General features: G+C 40.8%; 1 protein-coding gene and 1 long non-coding RNA gene across 4 annotated transcripts in view; one reads left to right on the forward strand and one right to left on the reverse strand.

The window, feature by feature from the left end:
* GASK1B (golgi associated kinase 1B) overlaps positions 1-14,284 on the reverse strand; it is a 50,500-nt gene extending 36,216 nt beyond the window's left edge. Inside the window, exons 1-2 of one of the 3 annotated variants that reach the window (XM_004777311.3) lie at positions 14,120-14,284; positions 11,834-12,970 (exon numbers count right to left, since the gene is read on the reverse strand). In XM_004777311.3, coding sequence (XP_004777368.1) covers positions 11,834-12,731 — 898 coding nt within the window. In that variant the 5' untranslated portion in view covers positions 12,732-12,970; positions 14,120-14,284. Of the gene's footprint in view, positions 1-11,833; positions 12,971-13,664; positions 13,873-14,119 lie in introns of those variants that run through there. The other 2 variants (XM_004777310.3, XM_004777312.3) reach the window with 2 other exon arrangements.
* A 50-nt stretch (positions 14,285-14,334) lies between these two features.
* LOC101680682 lies at positions 14,335-18,913 on the forward strand. Its single transcript, XR_001177057.2, has 3 exons — positions 14,335-14,437; positions 14,813-14,901; positions 18,398-18,913. It is a non-coding gene; the product is annotated as an uncharacterized LOC101680682 (long non-coding RNA).
* The last annotated feature ends 5,005 nt before the right edge of the window (positions 18,914-23,918 follow it).

The raw sequence follows: 23,918 nt of genomic DNA on the forward strand, positions 1-23,918 counted from the left end.
GTCTTTAAGGATATTGAATTTCATTTGCCATTTCTCTATTTCAGCACATCGAATTTTCTGAATGATACATTTTCTATACTATTATTTAAAAAGTTGTTCCCAAACTGCCAAAGGAGCTTTCAGCTGCTAGGAGTAATTGGTTTTCAGTTAATATTCTGGGGTTTTCTCCACATCCATCCATGTCCCCTCAGCAAAATATTTTGAATGCTGACCATAACACAAAGATATTCCATCCTGCCCTGCTGGAAGTCTGTGTCCCTCAGGCAAGGGAGATTTCCAGAAAGCAAGAAGAAAGCAGGGCAAGTAGTAATTCTCAGGCTGAGCGTGGGTGGGGTGGGTCCTTCGCACACACTGGTTTCCTTCCTGCATCTCAGTGCATATGGCCGGCCCTCCAGATGATAGTCATAGTCAGAATGGCTCCAGATCTCAGAGCCATGAGTATGAGTGTGGAAGAATTCCACTTTTTATAAAATATGACTGTTAGAAGAATGAAATGAACTTTGGTAGATCTGAAGGGATGACAGAAAAATAGCCTCTGAAAACAGGAAACTGGTTAAAGCAACTTACCCTGAAGTGTTTCAGAGATGAGGAGCATTCATCTCTTCACATTCAGGTTTGTCAAAATGATGCAGTACTTCACTCTCCAGAGAAATCTGAAGAGTGAAGAGATAAAATTCTAACTGTCAGAGTGGTGAGAAAGCAGGTTTTAAAAGATATGTGGGTGTTCGTGTGAATTAAAGGTTATACAGCTGCTTTAAAAAATGCAACTTGCCAGCATAAGTTGGTTTTTTTTCCCCAAAATTTGAATATTTCCTCTGATTATTTATGTTCTCCCAAGTCATTCTCTACCCAAAAGCACAAAGAAGACATCCTTTTGAGAAGATGAACATGAACATTCACTAAGAATGAGTCCTCTACACGATCTCCTTTGTCTGGAATTTTTAAACACCCTTCCCTTTGAACACCGGCTGCCTGGTTGTGTTGAACTGCAGGTGAACGCTAATCATGCTGGCTGGAGTTCTCAGTGTCTGTCTGCATTTGTCACTGAACAAAAATAAGTAAAAACATTCTGGAGTTCTAAAATCAAAGGTCCTTTCTATCATATGGGCCAAGTTCCGAGACTGTTTCAAGACTCCTTGTGAACAAGACAAAAAGAAAAGTGGCAGCTCAGCTCAGAGCCCTTCCTTAAAAACAACTCTCCAGGGCGCCTGGGTGGCTCAGTGGGTTAAAACCTCTGCCTTCAGCTCATGTCATGGTCCCCTACTTCCTCCTCTCTCTCTCTCTGCCTGTTTCTCTGCCTGCTTGTGATCTCTGTCTGTCGAATAAATAAATAAAATCTTTAAAAAGAAAAAAAAAAAAAACTCTCCAAAATCTATTCAAGAAAACAAAAGCCAATCAAAATTTTAGACTCATCTTTGTTATAGGAAATGAATTCTGTCAGGTTCCACAACTATCAACAGTGCATTGGAGGGAAACCTTAAAGCCTTGGATCTCTAATTGCTAAAGGCAATTATTGGTGTTGCTGTAACTCCAATGATAGTGTAGCAAGTGTCTAGCTGTTAATGATCCCTTAAGTACTGTCTGTTCTATTTTTCTAGAGTGCCTCTCCCAGTAGGATTTTGGCAATTAAAAGTATTAGACTGAAGTGAAGAAGCAGGTAAGATCTCTTGGCTTAGAGCTGGTAAATGTGAGCAAGTCAGAGAATGCGGGAGAAGATTCCGGGACAGCCCTGAGGGAGAAGACAATTTGAAAGAGTTGATAAAATTTTAATTCCGCTCAGGGTTTTAGATATTGTTAATTTACTTATTCAAACAAATTTTTACATTGTTCTCAAGTGGACCTATTAGTGCCTGGGTTTTAGACGGAAAGAATTCAGTGAGACACAGCAAACAGAAGCCTCACAAGATCCCTATCCCTGGTAAGCCCTAGCCTCAGAAACAGAGAAGTTGCACACCTAATGATGATCAGACAAAACTATCTGCCAGTCGAACAAGGGTTTGAAGGGAACAAGTGAAGGACTAAGGTAAAGATTGAGTTGTCAGTGCAAAGTTAAGAATCGGAGGAATACTGTGCCCTAGAATAGCTATGTGCCAAAATGTCGCAGTTAATAAGGAAAAGAAACTTCGCTGAAAAAGAGCTAAGAACATGCAGTGTTGTAGAAAAAGAAATCACAAATGCTGACTCTACTCCTGACTGATCACTCATCTCCACAGAACATGAGTCAAGTCCCTCAACCACCTTGATTAAAGCACTGAGTTCCCCAAGGTATGAGAAGAGTACCTTCCAAATCTATCTCATGTTTGTGTGAGAATCCAGTGAAATACTGGAAATATAGCCCTGTCAAATATTTAAAAGAACCAAACTTAGATTTTTATGATTTAAAGAAAGGAGAGGCAGAAGAGAAGCAGAATTCTATAGATTCCATATGTATATGTTTTCTATAGTCAACCAAGTCCTATCTCAGAATAGATTTCTGGCTAATTTAGATGACATTTCTTCAAACAACAAAGAAAAAACCTTTATTTACTTACATAACTGTTTTTCAGTTTATAACTTGTTTTCTCTAGATTGGACTGAGTTAAAATAATTTCCATATCTCCTTAAGAGTTAGCTAAGTGAGAAGCTGAGGAAACAGGAAAGGAGAATGTCCTGTGACTTCTGCCATCACAAACTACTTAACAATTTAAATCATCAGTTCTACTTTAAAAACACAGCGTGCTTCTCTTTTCTGAACCTTTGACTAATGGACAGGAACTTCTGCTTTCTAGGTCTGCCCTGGACTTCTGCTATATATGTAAATGAAATTTCCCAGAAAATTCCTGTCTCAATATTCCATTTAGAAAAACAGAAATCAAATGTGACTTCTGAGAGTGTCACATCTGTGTCACATATGTGAGGATGTGGTCACTGTGCCAGGCTCCAAAAAAACAGTCATATTTTATGAACAATGTCCTGGTCACATTAGGGTGACCCAGTCCTGGGCCATTTCATTTTATTAATGTAGATAAAGGAGCCATGAATTCTTGCCCAGGGTGACCTTCCTACAATGCAAAACTCATTATATCACTCCTCTTCTTCAAACCCTTCAATGATTCCCTATTATCTGCAAGATAAAGTCTATGTCCTTACATGACATCAAACCCAGTCACTCTGGAGTACCACAGTTTTATCTCACTTCATCCCCCCCACAATCCTCCCAAACCCTATCTCCTTCAGAGCTCTGAGATTTCCTAAGCACCTCTGTCTTCACAAGTTTTTCACACATCTATTCTCTCTACCCTTCCGACACCCACCCCATCTCTCACTCCACCCACAGTGACTTTAGATCAAGTTCTGACGCTAGCTCTTCGAGACATTTTTATAATGCCCCACCCACCCCCCTACGCACACATTCTGAGCTAAATTTTCCTCCTCTGTGACTGCAAGATCTCCTCAAAATATCTCCATTGAGGTCTTTGTCATACCCTTTATGTATGGTGCAGTTGCTTAGCTGTCTTCTACCCTCCAAGCTGAGCATTCTATGAGAACAGGGACTATTTCATTATTACCTTTGGACCTCCAACTCCTGACATGATATCTGCACCAAAGCAAGCACTCAAAAATATTGGAGAATGGGGGCACCTGGGTGGCTCAGTTGGCTAAGTGTCTGCATTTAGCTCGGTCATATCCCAGGGTCCTGGGATCAAGCCCCATGTCTGGCTCTCGGCTCAGCAGGGTGCCTGCTTCTCCCTCTTCCTCTGCCACTCCCCCTGCTTGTGCTCGCTCTCTCTCTCTCTCTCTCTCTCTCTCTTTCTCTGTCAAATAAATAAATCTTTTTAAAAAATGTTGGAGAATGAATGAATGAATTTTTCAGAATCCCTCAATTTTCATCTATAGCCCTGAAGTTCCAAGGAATGGTCAATGGGCTCAGAATCGAAGTTTGGTTAATGGGACATCCATTCACATTAAGCTGTGACTGAAGTGCCCTCACTCCCAGTTGAGTTAAGAAAGATCAGAAAGAAACTTCATAAACAAAGGCGAGGATATGTAGAAGCTTCCATAACTTGGTTCTATCTAGTTTGTGCTCAACAGTCCATTCCCAGGTCTCCATAACCCTGTGAGTCACTGGAATAATGAAAATGAGGGTGGTGGAAACCTGTCTCTCTCCTCCAGACCCCAGATCACTGTCTTGAGAAGGGGAATAGTGAGAGAGAGCATGAGCAGGGGGAGGGGCAGAGGGAGAGGGAGAAACAGACTCCCCGCAGAGCAGGGACCCTGATGTGGGGCTTGATCCCAGGACCCCAGAATCATGACCTGAGATGAAGGCATATGCTTAACCCACTGAGCCACCCAAGTGCTAATATGAAAAAAATGGGTTTTTTTATATCAACTCACTTAATTTTCACAACTTCATGAGGTAAGTTCTGTTACCATCATTATTTTTATTGTCATCATCCCCGATATACTAATGAAGAAATAAGGTGCACAGAAATTAAGTTAATTTATCCCAGGTAACACAGCCACTTGATCACAAATGACTACAGTATCGGGATTCAAACTCAGTTACTCTGGATTGTCAGTTGCATGAACTGAATTGTGTTCCCCCAAAATTTATATGTGAAAGCCCTCAATACGTCAGAATGTGATGGTATTTGAAGACAGGGACTTTAGAGAGGCAGTTACGTTAAAATGAGGCCATTATGGTGGGCCCTAATCCCAAATGTCTGGTGTTGCCATAAAAAGAGATTGAAACACAGAGAGACACGGATGAGGGCACTTACAGAGGAAAGGCCATGTGAGGGCAAAGAGAGAAGGCAGCCATCAGCAAGCCAAGGAGAGAGGTCTCAGAAAAAAACAAACCTGTGGACACCTTGATCTTAGATTTCCAGCCTCCAGGACTGTGAGAAAATAAAACTATGTGGTTTCAGCCACTCCTCCTATGGTATTTTGTGATGGCAACCCTAGAAACCTAATATGACAATCCATGTCCTGAACGACACAACTATTTGAATCAGAGTGTGCGGCTTCTTCTCCATGTTTAGAACAGTGCCTCACACACACAGAAAGTAAATGTTATCAACTACAATGGGATACGACTGCAATATTCACCTATTCAATGAAATCGGAGTGAGGCTGTCTAGTCCCTCTGCACCTTCATGGTCCTTAGACCGATCCAGAAACAATAACAGATTCAGTCCTAATGGAAAGATCATAACTTTGAGCTCAGGAAGGTTCTAAGTAGGTCCTGGCATTGGTAGTGGATGAAGATTCCCTTCCGGCCACCCAACTGCCACACGGCCCACTGGTGTCAGCTCTAAAAAGGCAGAGATCCTTGACTTTTGTGTTCACTGGTGTAGCCCGCAGTGACCAGAAGAGCAGCTGGCACAGAGCAGGTGCTCAATAATATATTTCCTAAAAGAAGAAAAGATGACTATGATACTGGAGAAGGGCGCAGATTGCACAGAACTGAGAAGCACATGCATTCTTCACGCCATGGTAACTATTCATTGTACTTTCTGTCTGGGCCATGTGTGGGATCAAGGGACAAGCCGCAGAAACATGGCAGAGAAGGTTACCAGGTCCCCTCACTTGTTTAGGAAAGTATGTAGTAAACAAACAAGAGGATCCTGGAACACAGTGCCACCCTGAGTGGATGCTCAGCAAACTTTTGTTCACCAGTGAATGAAAAGTATTAAGCTCACCAGCTCAATTTGATTGCTAATGAAATACTCTTAGGACTTTCCTGGTAACGCAATGTGCTTTCAATCCAGATTTTAACAATGAAACATGATTCCTAGACTCCCAAAGAAATCTTTGAAGAACGTTTGTACAAATGTCCAAGGCTTTAGGATTTTGAGTCATTGTAGCTCCAGATTGTGGGGGCATCTGGATTATTTTCATAACTCTCTGCAAAAGGTTTCTGTCCTTACCTGAGAGCCTGAAACAACATGAAATTGGCAGGTGCCATCTCCCTGCTCTGGCTACCGCCCCATTACCCAGCAAATGCAGTTCTACCCACATGGCCTCAAAAAGAGAGTGGAAAATATGCACTGGATTTCTCCTACTCTATCATAAAATGAGGAGATGCCAGTTGGAAAACAGTGAGCAACTTGGGATCTACAATGAATTTAAATGGAAGTGGATGGGGCGCCTGCAGTTAGTCATGGAAGCAGCCTTGACATACAGAATTCCTGGAACTGGGCTACCTTAATTCGGTGTGACATCTCTGTGGCAATAAAGCAGCATCTTAAAAATAAAGCATACATAATGTATCTCCCATACTGGGCATGAAAAATAGTACAATGCTTAAATGCTACCAAAATGGTGTCCCTTGGGATCCATTCACATTACTGAGCAGACTTTGAGGGAAGCTTTGGCAAAGCTGCTCAAGCGAAGATCACAGAGGGGTGCTGTGATCTTGACTTTTATGTGGATGTAGTCTGCTTTTCTAATCTTAGGTAAACAGTTAAAAATACTTTGTTAAAAAATTAAATGTATCAGCACCATAGAGTATCTGGTGACCCTTGAAACTTTTGCAAGGATAGTTTGGCAGAAAACACACCAATATGTTCAGTCATGTTTGTATAATCATTTATGGTAAAACAAGAAAATCTAGTAAGCATTGGCTTGCATTTAAAAAAAAAAAAAAGAAAAAAATTCTTGCAAAAGTATTCAGAGTGGTATGTCATACTTAATTTAACAAAATATCACCCATGTTCAGTTGTTGAATTGAAAACAGAAATTGAGTAGAAACAGTAGTGATAAATCAGAAATAACCAGGCTAAAATTTGCCCATTTTTGCCACTATCCCATAACTATACCAAGTTATATCTTAGAGGTGATGTGGGTTAAAAGAATCAACTTAAGGAGGTTCTAGGTATCAGACAGAATGGTTACACATTTCAGTTTCATTGCTCACTATTGTCCTTGGGCAAATTTCATAATCTTTCTGAATCTCAGTATTCTCATATGTAAAGTATCAATAGTATCTTCTTTACAGAATGATAAAGTGATGCATTGGCTTATAATACCAAATGTGTTGTAGGAACTGGGTGATGTATAGCAGTAGATTCCTTACAAATTCACAGTTCAAGAAGATATCATTGTTGCAGAAATTGATTTTTTTAAAAAGTCCTTTGATGCTGTCTTTCCATTCAATTTTGCATTTCCCACGTAGATATGCACAAGAAGGAGACTCTGTTCCAGTGACAATTGCTACATTTTGTAGCATGGTACACCACTGGTACTCCCTATCTAATTACAACCTTGCTTTTCCCTAAGGACACCATTCTCATTTTCTGGGTTATCTTTGGAGTCGCAGAACATGGTCTGATATAGAGCACCAGGTCAGTGAGTCCATGGATTTCACATGCATACTTTTTGTATTCAAAGAGAATCAGATACAATTCATCAAGTTATACAACAAAAACCTGTCCTAAGCTAACCTGAGCTAGTGGATCTCTGCTGGTAGGATCACCCACAACAGTTTTATTAATTAAAAAAACAAACAAACAAAACCTGAAGATGAGCTTTATAGCTGAGACTTCAGACTCAATCAACAGAAAGATTCACCTGAGAGGTTGGGGGCAGGTAGACCATTTAATTGTAGCATTGGATTTTCTCATTAAAAAAATTTTCTACTGCAAAGGTTTCTTAAAAAGATTTACTGAGATAAGCCAAATATCTGTATTTGATTCATAATACAGACCAGCTATGTTCTTGGTTCTGGGCTTGAATTTATTTTCACAAACATTAATCAAAATTCAGAGAACAGAAACAACACTTAGGGCAGGATTACTTATAGGATTTTCTGGCCACTCAATCTCCCATGTATTAAAAAATTTATTCTTAGACCAAGCCAGATCATCAGAGGAAATACATACCTAAAATAATCCAAGAGTTCCTCCTACAGAAAACCCACTATCAAATTACATTACAGTGTAAGACCCGCAGACCACATTGATGGTCCTCACAAGAATAAGCTCTATAAATCTCATTATTTGCATAACACAGAGGTTGCCAAAGACATTTTTCATTACCTCTATAGTGAGCTCTTTATAAGATCCTCCAGGAGAAAGAAATCTCAGCATGACTTTAAGTCTAAAAATGGTCGTACTTGTCTCCTGAGTATTGGAAGTGGAAGCAAATACAGATGTACTGTTAAGAATCAGTAGAACACCGGGAGCGTCTGTGACTCAGAGGGTTAAGCCTCTGCCTTCGGCTCAGGTCATGGTCTCAGGGTCCTGGAATCAAGCCCCACATCGGGCTCTTTGCTCAGTGGAGAGCCGGCTTACCCCCCACCTTTCTGCCTGCCTTTCTGTCTACTTGTGATCTCTATCGATCAAATAAATAAATAAAATATTTTTTTAAAAAATCAGTAGAACAAGCCAAGATGTATTTCTGCATTCATTCAAAATTATTTATTGAACACCTACTATGTGCCAGATTCTCCACTAGGATCTAGAAATAATAAACAAGACAGGAAATGTTTCTGCCTTCACAAACCTAGAGACTAGTGGAAATGAAAAGATGATTAAACAAGTAACTAAAATACAAAGAGATGATATAAAATGAACCAGTGGGGCACCTGGGTAGCTCAGTGGGTTAAGCCTCTGCCTTCAGCTCAGGTCGTGAACTTCGTGTCCTGGGATTGAGCCCTGCATCAGGCTCCCTGCTCAGTGCGGAGCCTGCTTTCCGCCCCCCCCCCGCCGGTGTGGAGCCTGCTTCCCCCCCTCTCTGCCTGCCTCTCTGCCTACTTATCATCTTTGTCTGTCAAATAAATAAATAAAATCTTTAAAAAAATAAATGAACCAAAAATAGGTCCTGGGCAACTAGGTAAGATCTATCATCTCCTTAGGTAGACAGGGAGCCTGAAATAAATCTAAGCTTGGACCAAAAGAAGAATAAGAGAACGTTAGAGGAAAATATACCCTTCTGTGGAAATCAGGAGAGGAAAGACATGTCAAGAAAACCCTAGAAATCGGTGGATAGAGAGAGATACCAAGAACCTAAGACTGTCTATATATCTCCTACCATGACCAGCACTGATCTATTTATGCACTTTACACCAATATAATAGCCTACATGAGTAGAATTATATTGTGTAGAGTGTTCGTAACTATATTTAAATCATGTCACAGATTCCTGAGGAAATTTGCCTGATTTTATGTCTCTAAATAACTACATAGAAGGTATCAAAAAAAATAAATAAACAAAACAAAAAAAAAAACAAAGAGAGATTTAGTATTGTTTGAGAAATAATCTTAGGTAACTCATCACACTGAGAGTCATATTGATACAACTTTGTTTCTTTTCATCACCGCTTAGGTCCAAAAATGAGAGAATAATACCAAGATATATTGGGATTATAAAACCAGTCCTTTAAATTGAATACAACTGCCCTCTTGATCCTGACAAATGCTGAATATTCAGGGGTGCCTGGGAGGCTCAGAGGGTTAAGCAACTAATTCTCAATTTCAGTTCAGATCATGATTTGGGGGTTATAGGATCAAGTCCTGTGTCAGGCTCCATGCTCAGCAGGGAGTCTGCTTGAGATTCTCTCTCTCCCTCTGCCTCTGCCCCACATCCCACCTCTCTATCTCATTCGCTCTAAAACAAATAAATAAATGTGTGTGTGTGTGTATAAAATACATATTTTTTAAAAATCCTGGATATTAAGAGCAAAAAATATATATAAGGAATCCCAATATTGAAAAGTTTAATTCAACAATCAAGAGACCAGTGTTCTAGACCTGGTTATGTCATATAAAGACATGTGAGGCTTGGAGGCCATGTAAGTAACTCAGTGAATTTGGTACCTCATGTATATAGTGTAGTAACATAAACAGACAATATTTATTGAAGATCTACTAGGTGAAAATCACTCATTCCACTTGTTTTTCATGTATTAACTAACAATAACTTCATCAGGTAAGTACTATTGTCCTTTTATAGCTGAGGAGACTGAGGCATTTAGAGATACTGTAACACTTCTGGCTCACATGGTTGGTAAATTCAAACTCAGTCAGAACGGTTCCAAGTTCCTACCCATTATTTCATTCTCCCAACTTCCACCCAAGAGTATCCCAAGGAAGTACCATATTGGAGTATCATACCTCAGGATCTATTCACCTTCTCTACCCAGGGGCCTTTATGACATGATAGTGAATGGGTAATAAGAGTGACCCTATGCTATGACCTACTTTGCCAAGACAGACTTGGTAGATGCCTGTTATCTCCATGCACACCAGTATCTTCTTTTACTCCAGGGTGGTCTGCTTTGGATGATAAGTTATACAGTCACCTAAACCCAGTGGTTTAGAGCTTAAGTTCTGCTTAAGCAGAATCTACCTTATAGCTTAGTTGTGAGAAATATAGGCATGTATCAGCTATATGAATCAATTAGTATAATGCCTAGCAAATAGTGAGCACTCAAGAAAAATGAGTTTCAACCAATCTTTTATTAAATGTTTGGGAGGGTATTCCACATCTGCCTAATCATGGTGGACTATTTTGTGAACTTGAGACATCAAAACATAACTGTGAGACTGAAGCACCTAGACATGGACCAGGATAAGTAAGGAATGTCAAGTCTTTGTAAGTAAATCACTGGTACTTCTAGAAGTACCCATTGTAAGACTAAATTAAAACCCTAAAGCCGTTGAAAATACAGATTAGTTCTTGGCCACTCCCAAGAATTTTAATCCATTCCATTCTGGATTCCATAAAATGCAAAATTTTATCATGACAAAAAAATAAAATATTCTTTGAGCTTATAATTCCCTTGTGGTCCTTTCTAATCTCTTGGGCCAGTCTCGATTCATACCAGCAAATTCTGGGCTTATTCTGCTTTCAAACACAAACCGCTGACCCACACTGTATTCAAAGCCTGGAACAGCCTCAGGATTCAGAAAATATCCTTCATACAGTGTGAGCACAGCCACAGACCACCCCCTTTCCCTGACACCCAAGTGACTGGCTATATAACCCAGAACCTGCCAAAATGTCACCTGACAGAGTCTTCGAAATCAAGCTCAATAAATTTTAGTCATGGGCTCGAAGAAACCATATACCTAGTTAGTATATACTGAACAAATTACCTAGTTTCATTTCATTTTCTTTGTAAAACTAAGGGAGTTAAATCAATTGTAAAAGAAACAAAGGGTCTGGTCACCAGGGTGACTCAGTTGGTCCAAGCAACTGCCTTAAGCTCAGGTCATGATCCCAGAGTCCCTAGATCTGGTCTGGCCTCAGGCTCCAATCTGCTTCTCCCTCTGACCCTCTCCCACTTTTGTGGTCTCTCTCATTTTCTCTCTCCCAAATAAATAAAATCTTAAAAAAAAAAAAATTAAAGGGTCAAATCTAACATGGTCTGACTCTGGGCCTTTTAAAAAGTTTCCATCTGCTGGAGAAAGATAACCCCCTCTCCCTTTTACTTTTAAAAACTCCTAAGGAATGAAATTCTACTTACTTCCATAGTAACCTCTCTAATAATATGCCTGACTGTCAGCAAGTTCTTTGCCTCCACCCGGCTTCTTCTTCTCATCATGCAAATTGCCACTGGCTTTAATTAGATTTAATAAGCCACTGGGAAGTGCAGTGAGGGAAAAGGAGAGCAAAGATTACACAGTGTGGGCTTACCCTTGCATGTTGAATACAGCATTTCCCGGGAACGTTCATATCCTCCCAAAGTTGGGAAAACAAAGAACGCCAAACCTATGGAAAGACATGCTGCTGCTGTCCAAATGTGAGACGTGGGTGGAGAAAATCATTTCGAAAGAGAGACTGAGGGAAAAGAGGAAAATCAACCCAAATCCCCAACAGCTGCAAATCACGAAGCATGTGAAGCTGTTACCTTGGATGAACTCTGATTTCCTGCTCACAGACGGCAGGGTCCTGTTGAGCCCAAGGATCCTGTCCAGGTGGAAGGCAAACACCTCACTCATGTCCAAAGGCTGCTTGAGTAGTCCACAGGGACTGGGGCCACAGCGGGGCACAGAGCCAGCAGAGCTCCCCTCCAGCACCAGCAAGTGCGCTCCACTTTTAGAGGACACCGGCTGAAGACCTGCCACTGCACCATCCGCCAACAGGCGCATTCGGAGGATGTCTTCTTTGCTCAGCCACGAGGGGGCGCTCTCACTGTAGATCCTAATGTTGCTTTCCTGGGTCTTGGGCCGCTGAAAATCTGAGCCCCCAACTTGCACTCCCGAGCCCCGTATCAACCGCCAGGGCCGTTCCCCAACCTTGGCCAGGTTTCCTCCCTGGACGTACCCAGGCACTTCAGCATCAGCATCCTGTGGCTGAAGGGATGGTCCGACCAAAGCCTCCTGTCCCAAGGCTGGCGAGGCCACTGCGTACTTCTTCCTGCGCTTGGGTTTCACTGTGCCTCGGATATTGGCAGGCTTGCTGCGCTTGGAGCGTAGCGTAATGTACACCACATTGAGCTGCAGCGTTGTCCCATTGCCCTGGGACTCTGGAGGGGCCAAGGTACCATCCAAGGGTATCTCAGGAACGGGTGCCTCGACGGTGTCGTGGTTCTGGTGCGGCCCCTTTTCTGCTGCCCTTCCTTGCTGGAGAGAGGCACGTCCCACCTGGCTCACCAGAAAGCCCAGGTAGATGGCGCAGGCAGTGCCCAGCAGGAGGTTCCTCCGGGTCCTTGGGCGCCGGCCGCTCCAGAGTTTACGCACCCGCGGGACACACAGGGAGCAGATGAACCAGTTTATGAGTTGCCCTGGCTTGTCTGGACAGGTCATTTCTCTGCTGCATCCACATGTTGAACAGAGTTTAAAGTCTGCAGTTGGTTCTTGCTGACATGATGCATGGTTTCCTGAATTCAGCTGTCGTCTCCTCTTAGGTATATAAGTGATCTCCAGTGGGTGGGGTAGAGGTGGAAGTAAAGGGTTGGTGACAAAGTTGGGAATGTTTCTGACACTCGCGGCAGCAAACCTTTTAAACTCCTATCAGCTTCCCCAAGGAGAAGTGTGGCTTGTTTCTGGGAATGAATGGAAACAGAGTTAACTGAGTCACAATCTCAAACTAGTTCAGTTCCTCTTCAACAGTAAAGAAAAAGAGTAACCCTTTCCTTTCATAAATACCACCACCATGAATTTTTTTAAAATTATGTTTAAAAAGAGAAACAGGCCAATATAGAGTCAATATTCAGTTTAAACAAGTGAAAACAAACCACGAAAATCCAAGAATATTTTATAACTTGTAGCTAGAGTAGTTTAATTTGACTCTGAAAGAAAAACATTAAAATCTGACAAACCCTTTTTGGAATTTAGAAATGATTTCAGACAAGGGATAGACGGTGTTTAAAAACAATCTATAGGCATCCCATTTTTATTTTTTAAAGTTCTGCATTACAGATTGGGCAGAAGCACCAAGTATTAACATTCAAATTCAGAAACAGGTTCTCTTAATCTGATGGTACAACTTTTTCCTCACTGTAAGTTTCATCATCTCTACATAAAGAATGATCTCAATATAAAGCCAAATGTCCATATATCTCAGAAGAAGTTACATTTTTTCAGTCACACACACAGAAACACAAAACACAAATCCAACTGCCTTTCATTCCTTTTCTTCCCACAAAAGTCAGCTGAAAGAAAATAAAGGGATCTCTAGCTTTCTCTCTCTCTTTTTTTTTTACATTACTAAAAAGAAGAACTCATAAGCAACCTTACTTACACAGCTGGCCCCGTGCTTGGCTCCAGGAAGAATGCAATCCCTGACTGTAATGCAAAGAACTTTTAAAGGCTGAGGCATGTAAGTAGAACATATTTCATGGTCAAGAGTGTTCCACATTTCAAATATCTCAGCTCAGCTTTAAAAGCTCTCTTGAAAACTCCTGATTGCAAAGCAAAACGGTTACTTGTCAACTGGCTGTTAGTAGCCCAGTTTTAAGACACGCAAGTTTTTTTTTTTTTTATATATAATTTAAAAAATAAACTTTAATTTTAAGATCTGGAAAAACAAAAGCCAAAGCCGTACAGAAGCAGTGTTCATTCAAATAATTTTCCACTTATTTTTAACCCCTGGGAGCCCTCTAGTGTCCTGTTTGGAAACAGACTCAGAAATTTCAGTCTCACGGTGTTAAAAAGGATTGAAAGTGTTTGCTAAGCAGCAGCAGGATAAATACCTTATAAAAGGAGGAATGCCATAACCCTGCTGTCCATCCCGGGTAGCGGGGGAATAGAACACCAAAGTTCCCAGCGACTACGACTCATCTTACCATCTTGACTGTTCACAGAACATTTGTCTCCCACCACTTCTGAGAAGGCCTAGAGGCTCATAAAAAGGTAAGAAAGGGTTAACTTAAATGAGGAAAAAAATAGACCGGTGAGATAAGAGTGCACCCAGATAGAGGAAGACATTTATAGAGTGCTCTTACACGGTGCAACAGCTCACAAAAAGAAGTCATGGATTCCCTCTGATTGGAGGTTGTCTTTAAAAACAGGTTAGTAATTGGCTTGGGGAGTTTGCATGTCCTGACACAAACGCAGGGTTGATGACCTCTGGGTCTCACTTAAGCTCATTCTTTTTGCTTCAAAGGCAGATAGAATCAGAAGGTAGGAAGGTGACAGGGATTGTGGGTCTCACTGGAAAAGAAGTTTGTGATACTGGGAGGCCAGTAAGAGATCAGCATATGGTGTAGAATCGGAAAAATACTACATTTTATAATGCAAAAAAAAAAAAAAAAAAAAAACAGATCAAGGGGATTGAAACATAGAGAGAAGGAAAGAATAAGCTTCCAAGTGATTAAAATACTCAAAAAGTGTAATACAGCTGTTACTTTAACACTAGAACTCTCTCCCGTCTTCTTTTTTAAAAGTTCTGCCACATGGAGAAAAGAGAGGAAAAATTCCAATATTGACAATGGTCTAGAAGTACCTGTGGATTCTGGCTAAACTTCATGAGACTGTAAGCATTTTTCCAGAAGCATTTTTCTTTGTGTTCCAAAACTCTTAAAGCTCATTTAAGTTATTTTCTAGGTAGTAACTGTTAACTTCTTGAAAGGAAACCATGAGAGAGTTGTTTTATTATAATGATATTAGGGGTGCCTGGGTGGCTCAACCAGTTAAGACTCTGCCTTCCATCCAGGTCATGATCCCAGGGTCCTTGGATCGAGTCCCACGTCAGGCTTCCTGCTCAGCGGGGAGTTGGCTTCTCTCTCTGCACCTCCCTCTGCTCATGCTCTCTCTCTCTCTCACTCACTTTCTCTCTCTCAAATACACAAGTACAATCTTTTAAAAATTATATTGCAATGATATTATTCTCACATACCAAGAAGAATAACTGGCCTGATTCCAAAAATTAAAAGTGCTTCTTAAATTAAAGGCAGAAGCCAAGTTATAACAGGCAAAAGCCTCATTGGCTATTTCTAAATCAACTTCTTTAGTAAAGAAATGTTTCGGAAATAGACGAGAGTTGTATGAGTTGGTAAATTTGCTTGACTGACCCTCACACCAACAGAAGTCTTTTTTTTTTTTTTTTAGAAGACCAGCACACTGCCTCCTCTTACAGCCTAAAAAATGAGTAGTAGAGGCTAAAGGGTAGGCTATTTAAAGAATGGGCTCTAGAGGGAAAAAGACTGGCTCCTAATCATCTTTGGCTTTCTAACTGTAGTCCCTTATGACAAATAGCCTTACCTCTCTAGCCTCAGTTTCCCTAAGAGAAGACTAATAATAGCACTTACCGCACAAGTTTCTTGTGATGGTTAAATGAGGTAACGGTGACAGAATGATCATTTGAAAGATTAGTCAATATTTTTTATTTCCCCAGCACCTTACTGAACTTCTCAGAGACCCTTCTCCCAGCCCAGGCAGCTTGACAGGGAATCACCACCTCATCAAAGGGCAAGCTATCATCATATAATTAGGAACATGCTCACTGAATCATTGGAATAGTCAATATATGGATATAACCAATATAGTGGACAAGAATATTCATCAGATGTTACCAGAAAAAATTCTCACTGGGGCGCCTGGGTAGCTCCGCTAGTTAAGGGTTGGACTCTTGATTTGATTTAGGCTCAGGTCAATGTCTCGGGATCTCGAGATTGAGCCCCTGTGTCTGGCTCTGCTCTCAGTGGTGAATCTGCTTAGGATTCTCTCTCCCTCTCCTTCTGCCTCTGCCCCTTCCCCATCCCCACACCCCCGACTCACTCACTTCCTGTCTCTCCCCTTCTCTAAAAAAATAAAGAAAAGAAAAAAAAACCCATTTTCCTCATTCTCCCCACTACCTATTCAAACTTGAATTGTGTCCTAGTAGCACTTTCCAACTTCCTTGCATAAAAATGCAGACGTGGTTTTTCTAGTCATACTAAGATTTTTTAAAATGTCTCCATTTATTTTAGTCACACACACACACACACACACACACACACAAACTGCATGAAAACTAAACAAATGTTTGATCTAAACATAGTCAAAATTTTTAAATTTCTCTTAAGTTTTAAGTATTTTCCTTTTCCAGAAATTAGCTGTCCCTCAAAAAGCATAGCAGAAGCCTACTGAAAAGGGGGAGAGGAAATCCCCCATGCACTGTTTGTTTCTTTGTTTTTACTGTCTAGACCTTCTACCTCACCTACATACCCACTTACCCCACTCTGTGTCTGTCTCTGGCTATTCCAGACTTAAAGGGTAGTGGAGATGTAAAAGTAGTAACTACAGTGGAAAGATTCTTGCCACTCCCTTATATTGTCATGAATTGGTTTATAAGCTCTCCGGGCTTAGCATAGGTATATAAAGCTGACCATCTGGTGAGCATTTTGCAGTTTCTTCAAAAATACCACTGTGACTGTCTCTCCTCAGCCTTTTGGGTTCCGGCAACTCTCTGCCCTGTTGAGGTCACATTCTCTCTTCAGACCGTTCTCTTGGACAGCTTTTAAAATGGCCAGTGGGGTGGCTTTCTCATGTGGGCCTGTCTGCATCACCCACAAGTGGTCTGATACACAGAGTCACCATCCTTTGCCTCAGTGACATTAGGCTATCTATTTCCCTTGGCATGGTGGACCCTCATTTTGGGATGGGGAAGCAACTGCCATCTATTGCTCATGGTCCAGGTTGAAACTGAACCGAAAGGTATTTTCTACCCCCAAGCTCAAGAGAGAAGTTTAATTTCATTTTAGAAAAATAAACCGGGATGCCTGGGTGGCTCAGTGGGTTAAAGCCTCTGCCTTCGGCTCAGGTCATGATCCCAGGGTCCTAGGATCAAGCTTCGAGTCGGGCTCTCTGTTCAGCAGGGAGCCTGCTTCCCTTCCTCTCTCTCTGCCTGCCTCTCTGGCCTACTTGTACTGTCTGTCTGTCAAATAAATAAATAAAATCTTAAAAAAAAAAAAAAGAAAGAAAGAAAAATAAACCTAAATTCCTTGAATGCATAATGGCTCAAAAGTTTGTTGTCACAATATAACATTCACATGTAACACATATATATGTGTTCACATATAACACTGCAAATGTTTGTTGTTGGTATTAATATTGGATCAGAGAGATCATATCCTCATACATAAAGTACTTTCTCTTCATTAAAAAAAAAAAAAATCCATGAGGAAAACAAAGCAGAAAGGTAGACAGCAAGACAATGATATGGCTCATTAAAATTACCAGGGAAACTTTTTGTACCTTTATGGAGGCAAGAGAGGGTAACAAGAAGCAATGGGAGCAGGGTCCAGAGCCTCTGGTGGTGTTCGATTTCTCCACCTATATGGTATTTAGGAAAAGATGTTTATTTTGAGACCTTTTGTTGGCTATACACTTACAATTTATGAAACAGGTGGTAGGTAAATAAATATTCTTCTTATATACTTTGTATCTTGCTTATGTTCTACGTCTATATAGAAAAGGGGTAGAAGTAATAATTTTTTTAGATCTCATATAATTTTTTTAATTTTATTTTATTTTTTCAGTGTTCCAGGATTCATTGTTTATGCACCACACCCAGAAGTAATAATTTTTTACATATTTTTATTTACAATGAAGAGTTCATGATATCTTCAACATTTAAAATTAAAGAAGCTAAAGCAAAATAAAATCATTGAAATTTTTAAAAATATATAGATACCTAGGCCCCATCCACCTCCACAGAGATTTTAATTTAATTGATCTGAGGTAGAACCCAGCAATCCAAACTTGGAAAGACTTCCAGTGTGTGGGGTTATAATTCACTTTTCTAAAAGCTAAATGGTTAGTTTCAGAAGGAAATTATCACCTTCTTGCCATCAGGTGATAAGTCTAAGGTTTCACTGGCAGTAAAATAATCTTTAAATCCTCCAAGGCTTCCAGTTGTAAGCACTGAGTGCGGTCAAGACTGCTTCTCCTTCAGACTAGGAGAACTCCAGGATAAGATTGGACAGTGCATAGGGCTCCAGATCTGTCATTCACATTACTCACATTTCTCATTTCTCCACTCCTGTCAGGTGTACCTTTGGTGCCTACTGTGGGCTCAAGCTCAGCCACCTTCTCAGAGCCATTCAGAAAATGAAGAGGAAAAATATCTAAGGGCTCCAGTCACAGAGAAACTAAGTATCACGCTTTTCCTTGCTTTTGTGGACTCATGTTTGTTACATAGATTACAGACCTACAGAGGAACACCTTATTCCTAGCTCTGTGCTGACCAGACCTTTTCCCAGGGTCCCTAACCCTTGCTCACAGCCTTCCCCACTCTCTAGGACCTATAGCTGTTCTAGAACTATAATCCTGGTTTGAGCCTAGGTTCTTAGGTAACACCTCTGTCTTGCTTGTGATATGAAATTTGCAATATTTTTGCTATCCATTCTAACACCAGGCCTGGGCAGTCCCAACCTGGCCTGTCCAGACACTGAAGAATTCTCAGTGAAATGTTGTCATAAAGGTGTTTGACTGGGGTGCCTGGGCGACTCAATCTGTTGAGCATCTAGCTCTTGATTTCAGCTCAGGTCATGATCTCAGGGTCATGAGATCGAGCCTCACGTCGGGCTCTGCACTGAGGGTGGAGTCTGCTTGAGATTCTCCCTCTCCTTCTGCCTCTGCCCCACCCCGTGCTTGCAGGCTCTCTCTCTCAAGATAAATAAAATCTTAAAAAAAAAAAAAAAAAGATGTTTGATTGGTACCAAGAATTTTGTAGTTCCTTAAATAGTGCTCTATATTATATAGGTCTTCAGAACTTATGCAAAAGAAATCACAGTGTTCTGCTGTATTAAAAAAAAGTGTGCCCCTTCATCGGACACCTGATTATTTGGTCACTCCAAAGGACATCTTCCCGGTTGACCTACACCACTACATCTACTTACCATACGTAGGAGAAGCACTTTGAAAAAGAACTAGCTGTCTTCTCAGAGCTAGCCTTTCAAATCTGTGAAGTGACGCTGCATGCCATCTCTTGATCTCTCCTGTGTGACTAGACGGGCACCAAATAAGCATAGCTCCAGGGGTCGCAGTGCTTGATATTTTATTGCTTTGGGTGTTCTCCCCTGTATCCCTGTTATACCTGGAAAAGAGAAACACAAGCCTCCGTGCCAGTGTGGAAATCTGCAATCACCCATTTAGCTTCTCTTCCCTGGGAGTGTTTGTTGCACTTATATAAAGTTTTGTTTGGGCCAGGATGTTTCTGCCACAGGACGAGAAACAGTGCAACGTTTGTATGAAATGAGCGTAATACAGGAAACAAATAAAATGTCTGATAGCCGATTTGACATATGTCTGACATATGTTTGAAATAGTGTATTTATATTATTATATTGTTATATTGTTCTTTCATTTCTGGATAATTGGATCATTTCTGCATGTTTTAATAACCAGCATTTTTCCATAGTTCTGAAACCCAAGAATGCATAGATTCTTCATGGAATAAGAGAAGACAGGTAAATCAGAGGCCCCTGAGTTCCCTCTAAAATCCCCTTAGACAATCTAAACAATGGAGCTCCTCTTCTGCAGCAGTGAGTGCTGAAAGCCCCCACGCTCTGCCTCCCACCTCCACTCCCAGGCCACACACACAGAAACGAGGCCAGATGCAGCGGCCCTCAATCGTTCTTGGCTTAGGATCGGAAACCAAAGCAGCAGTGGTTTGGGACTTCTATAAAGCGTAAAGATTGGGTAAAGCTGTCTTAATCCTTAGGCTCCTTGCAGAAAATTACGCAGGGCTACAAATGATTTCTTTTCTCTTCATCTAAGGCATCATTTGCCTGAAAGAAATGAGTTGCAGAGTCAAGAGGAAGGAAGTCTCCCTGGCTAGACTAAATTTGGCCTATTAGAAATGCAATGGGGTTATAAACAAACACCTTCAAAGAGGAAGAGAAGGGAAGGAGAAATTTGGGGTCCTATTTTCATCTGCACTAGTAGTTTTGAGACTCAGCTGTGTCTCCACTGGGATTCAGGCACGTGTGGCGTATCTGAGAAGATGTTGGACTGTGAAAACTGCACATGCATTTTTCATGAACTTTTGAGACTAGCTGGATTCAAAAAGAAAGTGTTGTCACATTCCTTGCCCATCCACCTATTGTCACCTTCCCAGATCTAGAGATTCAAGCCCTGGGAAATAACTACAGGCAAACACAAATGGAGATATTTTTCACATCTTGTTCTGGAAGATATCAAGGCATCAGCAGGCTGCTTTTGTTTCCAAGCAAGGAAATGTGATGTGGAGTCTGGGAGCATGCCATTGTCCCCACCCTTCCAATTTCAGGCACACTGTCGGGCAGCACATGGACCTCAGGCTTCCCATGGAAGGCGGCAGCAGGCTCAGTGGTGCGGCAGCCTTAAGTAGCTGCACAGACAGGAAACATAGAGGAGGAGCTGGAATATGGTAACCAGAACTGACTGGGTGATAAGCACTTAAGTGAGAAGCCCTGGCATCCTGTGACACAGCTGCATACTTGTCTGAGAGGTGCTGGAGATCGTATTTTATGCAGGAGAGGGTAAGAGTCAGTGCAATTTGAGTCACTCCCACTAAAGAGTGCTTGGGACCCACATGCTTCTGAGACTCAGGGAAAGGCACAGCCACTTAACATTTATTAAAGACCCACTAAATGCCAGTAAAGTCCCAATGAATATTGAATGAATGAATGAATTAGTGAGTGAATGGATGAAATAGTGAATGAATGAATGAAACTGAAACTATTAAGATAATAAAACACAGTCTCTAGACCACACAGTTTCTCAAAGTGTGGCCCCAGACCATCAGCATCAACTTCCCCTGGGAATTTATTAGAAATGCAAATACTTAAACCCCACCCCAAACCTATTGGCCTCGAGACTCTGGAGGAGAGGCTCTGCAATGTGTATTGTGACAACCCCTCCAGGTAATCCAAGGTGTTCTGAAGTTTGAGAACCATCACTCTGGTCGAGGAACCCCAAAAAGAATGGGGCAGGCCAGGAAGAAGACAGGAAAATGCCAAAAGAAAAATGATAGAATAAAGCAAAAAGTTGTAAGAAGATTGGAAACAGCATTTGTAATTTATGTGAAGTTATTCTCTACCTTTTCCTTCTTTACGAGAGTTCATTTCCTCCTTGATACCTCATCCGTTGGTTGAGAAAAGACAGAATACACTAATACCCCATGTTCTGCCAGCCAGGCACCCCACCTACCCAGCCCCATTGATTCTAGCCTCTTTCTCAAAGCAGGGTTATAGCATGTAGATACTGGGAAAAGAAGGAGTCTGGGAGACAACAATCACAAACCATAGAATGGAAACCAGGAACACTCCTGGGTATGGAGGAACTTTCTATGGAAAATTACAGGAGGAAATGAAATCCTCTACAAGCCATCACCAGCTCTGGACCCATAAAGAAACCTTTGATAGAAAAATCACACTGTTTTCCAAAACGTAGTCATAGGGTTCCCAGGGCCACATAATATGTAGCATAGACAGCAATTATAAGCCAAAAAGCTTTGGTAAGGAGCCTGGAATGGGTTCTGAATTGTGAAAAGTGAGCAAATATAAAACAGTATCACACATAGAAGAAAATTAGATATTTGCATAAGAATTAACAAGTTGCTTCCTTATATATAACACACCTCAACCATTTTTTCCCAGGAAGTAACCAAGGCTTCGGTTAATAATGCACATTATTTTGCAGCTCTTTGTGTTGGGTAATAAAGTAAACTATTGAGTAGTCACCAGCTTGGAAACAACACTCTTTTTTCTTTCTTTTAAATCTTTGTACTAGTTTTTCATAGTATAGAAATATCCAAAAATACAGTTTATGACAATAAATCTACATTTAATTCTATTGATTTAAGGAATTTGTAAACAAATATTCTTAGCTGGGTGCTTTTGGCAAGTGTTATGAACTGAATGTTTGTCAAAATTAGTATGTTGGAATTCTAATTACCAACCTGAGGTAAATGTGAGGTAAATGGAGACAGGGCCTCCGGAAAGTAACCAGGTCATGAAGGTAGAGCCCTCATGATGGAAACTGCCCCGGTAAGAAGAGACGAAAGAGAGCTTGCTTCCTCTCTCTGGTCTCTGCCTTGTGAGGACACAGCAAGAAGGTAACCATCTGGGAACCAGAAGGAGGATCCTCACCAGAAGCCAACCATATTAGCACTTTGATCTCAGACTTCCCAACCTTCAGAACTGTGAGAAATAAATTTCTGTTCTTTAACCCATCCAGTCCAGGGTAATTTGTTATTGCAGTCCAAACTAAAACACCAAAATATTTTATTTTGCTCAGTTTCACCTTATGAAAAATTATATCCAGCTCATAGGGTTATTCTAAAATCTGTTATACATAAAGCACTTAACACAGTTCTTGTACACAGAAAGAAGTAATGGCTCATTCACTTGCTCTTTTCTTCTTGCAAGATGATGCCAATGATTAAGATCTCTCTAAAGAGATCCCAAGAAAACGCTGATGGATAAAACATTGATCAATACATAATTTCAGGTTTAAAAAATAGTTGTCATCTTACCAAGTTACCAATGCAACATATTATCCAGAATTTGCTTATTATCTCCTTCTATTCTTGACAAAGTACTTAAAATTAATCAGGAGCATATTTGGCATGCTACCTTGGATTAAAATCTTTGGTCATTTTTGCCATTGGTATTGAGAATGAGTTTATGGTAACCATGGTGAGGCTCTAGTAAGGTGGGTCCTTGACAATGTAATTGAAATCATGGGACATTTGTCATACAAGGTATTTAGTGTAGATCATACTTTGAAGATTTGACCTCAGGCAATTTGACACTTTCAGCCTGGTTAGGCGTACCCCCTCTAGGTCTCTAACAGTATTCCCAGAACAATAATAACTTATGATAATAGTAGCACAATAGTTTAATAACAGCACTTCATAGAGTTGGTATGAGGATTAGATGAATCCATAAATAAAAGCCATTATCATGCAACAATAAAATGTTAACTTTTCCACTACTGGGACATGTGATAGGGAAAATAGACCTTAGAAATATTCACCTTTTATGGACAAAGAGACATTCAGAGTTCATTGTGCCCATTTACGTACTGATCTGGGAAGAGGTCATTCAATTATTGGCTCACTTTATCTCGCCAGTTCTTCTGCCAGGTATCTCCCTATTATGGAGAAACTTCTAATTTTCAGAGACTGAGTCTAATTATCTTTAGACTTCTATTCTTTTGGGGGCTTTTTATTTAAAACCTTTTGGTGCAACTACTATGTGACAAGCATTATCAAGTCACTTTGGGTATAGCACCAAAAAAGATACTCAGTGGGCTAGCAGTCAAGGAATATACAGGATCCAACCTTCCAGACTGGATTGTCTTCTAAAACTTCTTGCCCACTTACCACCCTTAGAACCTGCCCACACCCAACAGACACAGCGTCTACCTTCAGATTTCAAGTCTCCCCATTGTCTTGTAGAGCATGCCTACACACAGCATCAAATATGACAATTCTAATCTGACCAAATCTGTCATCTGCCAAGTAATGGTACTAGACTGGGTTGATGCGTTTTATAAATTATTCATTTTCATTTAATGAAT

This window comes from Mustela putorius, unplaced genomic scaffold (assembly GCF_011764305.1).
Source record: "Mustela putorius furo isolate JIRA1106 unplaced genomic scaffold, ASM1176430v1.1 tig00000056_pilon_pilon_pilon, whole genome shotgun sequence".
In the NCBI taxonomy this organism is placed as follows: Eukaryota; Metazoa; Chordata; class Mammalia; order Carnivora; family Mustelidae; genus Mustela; species Mustela putorius.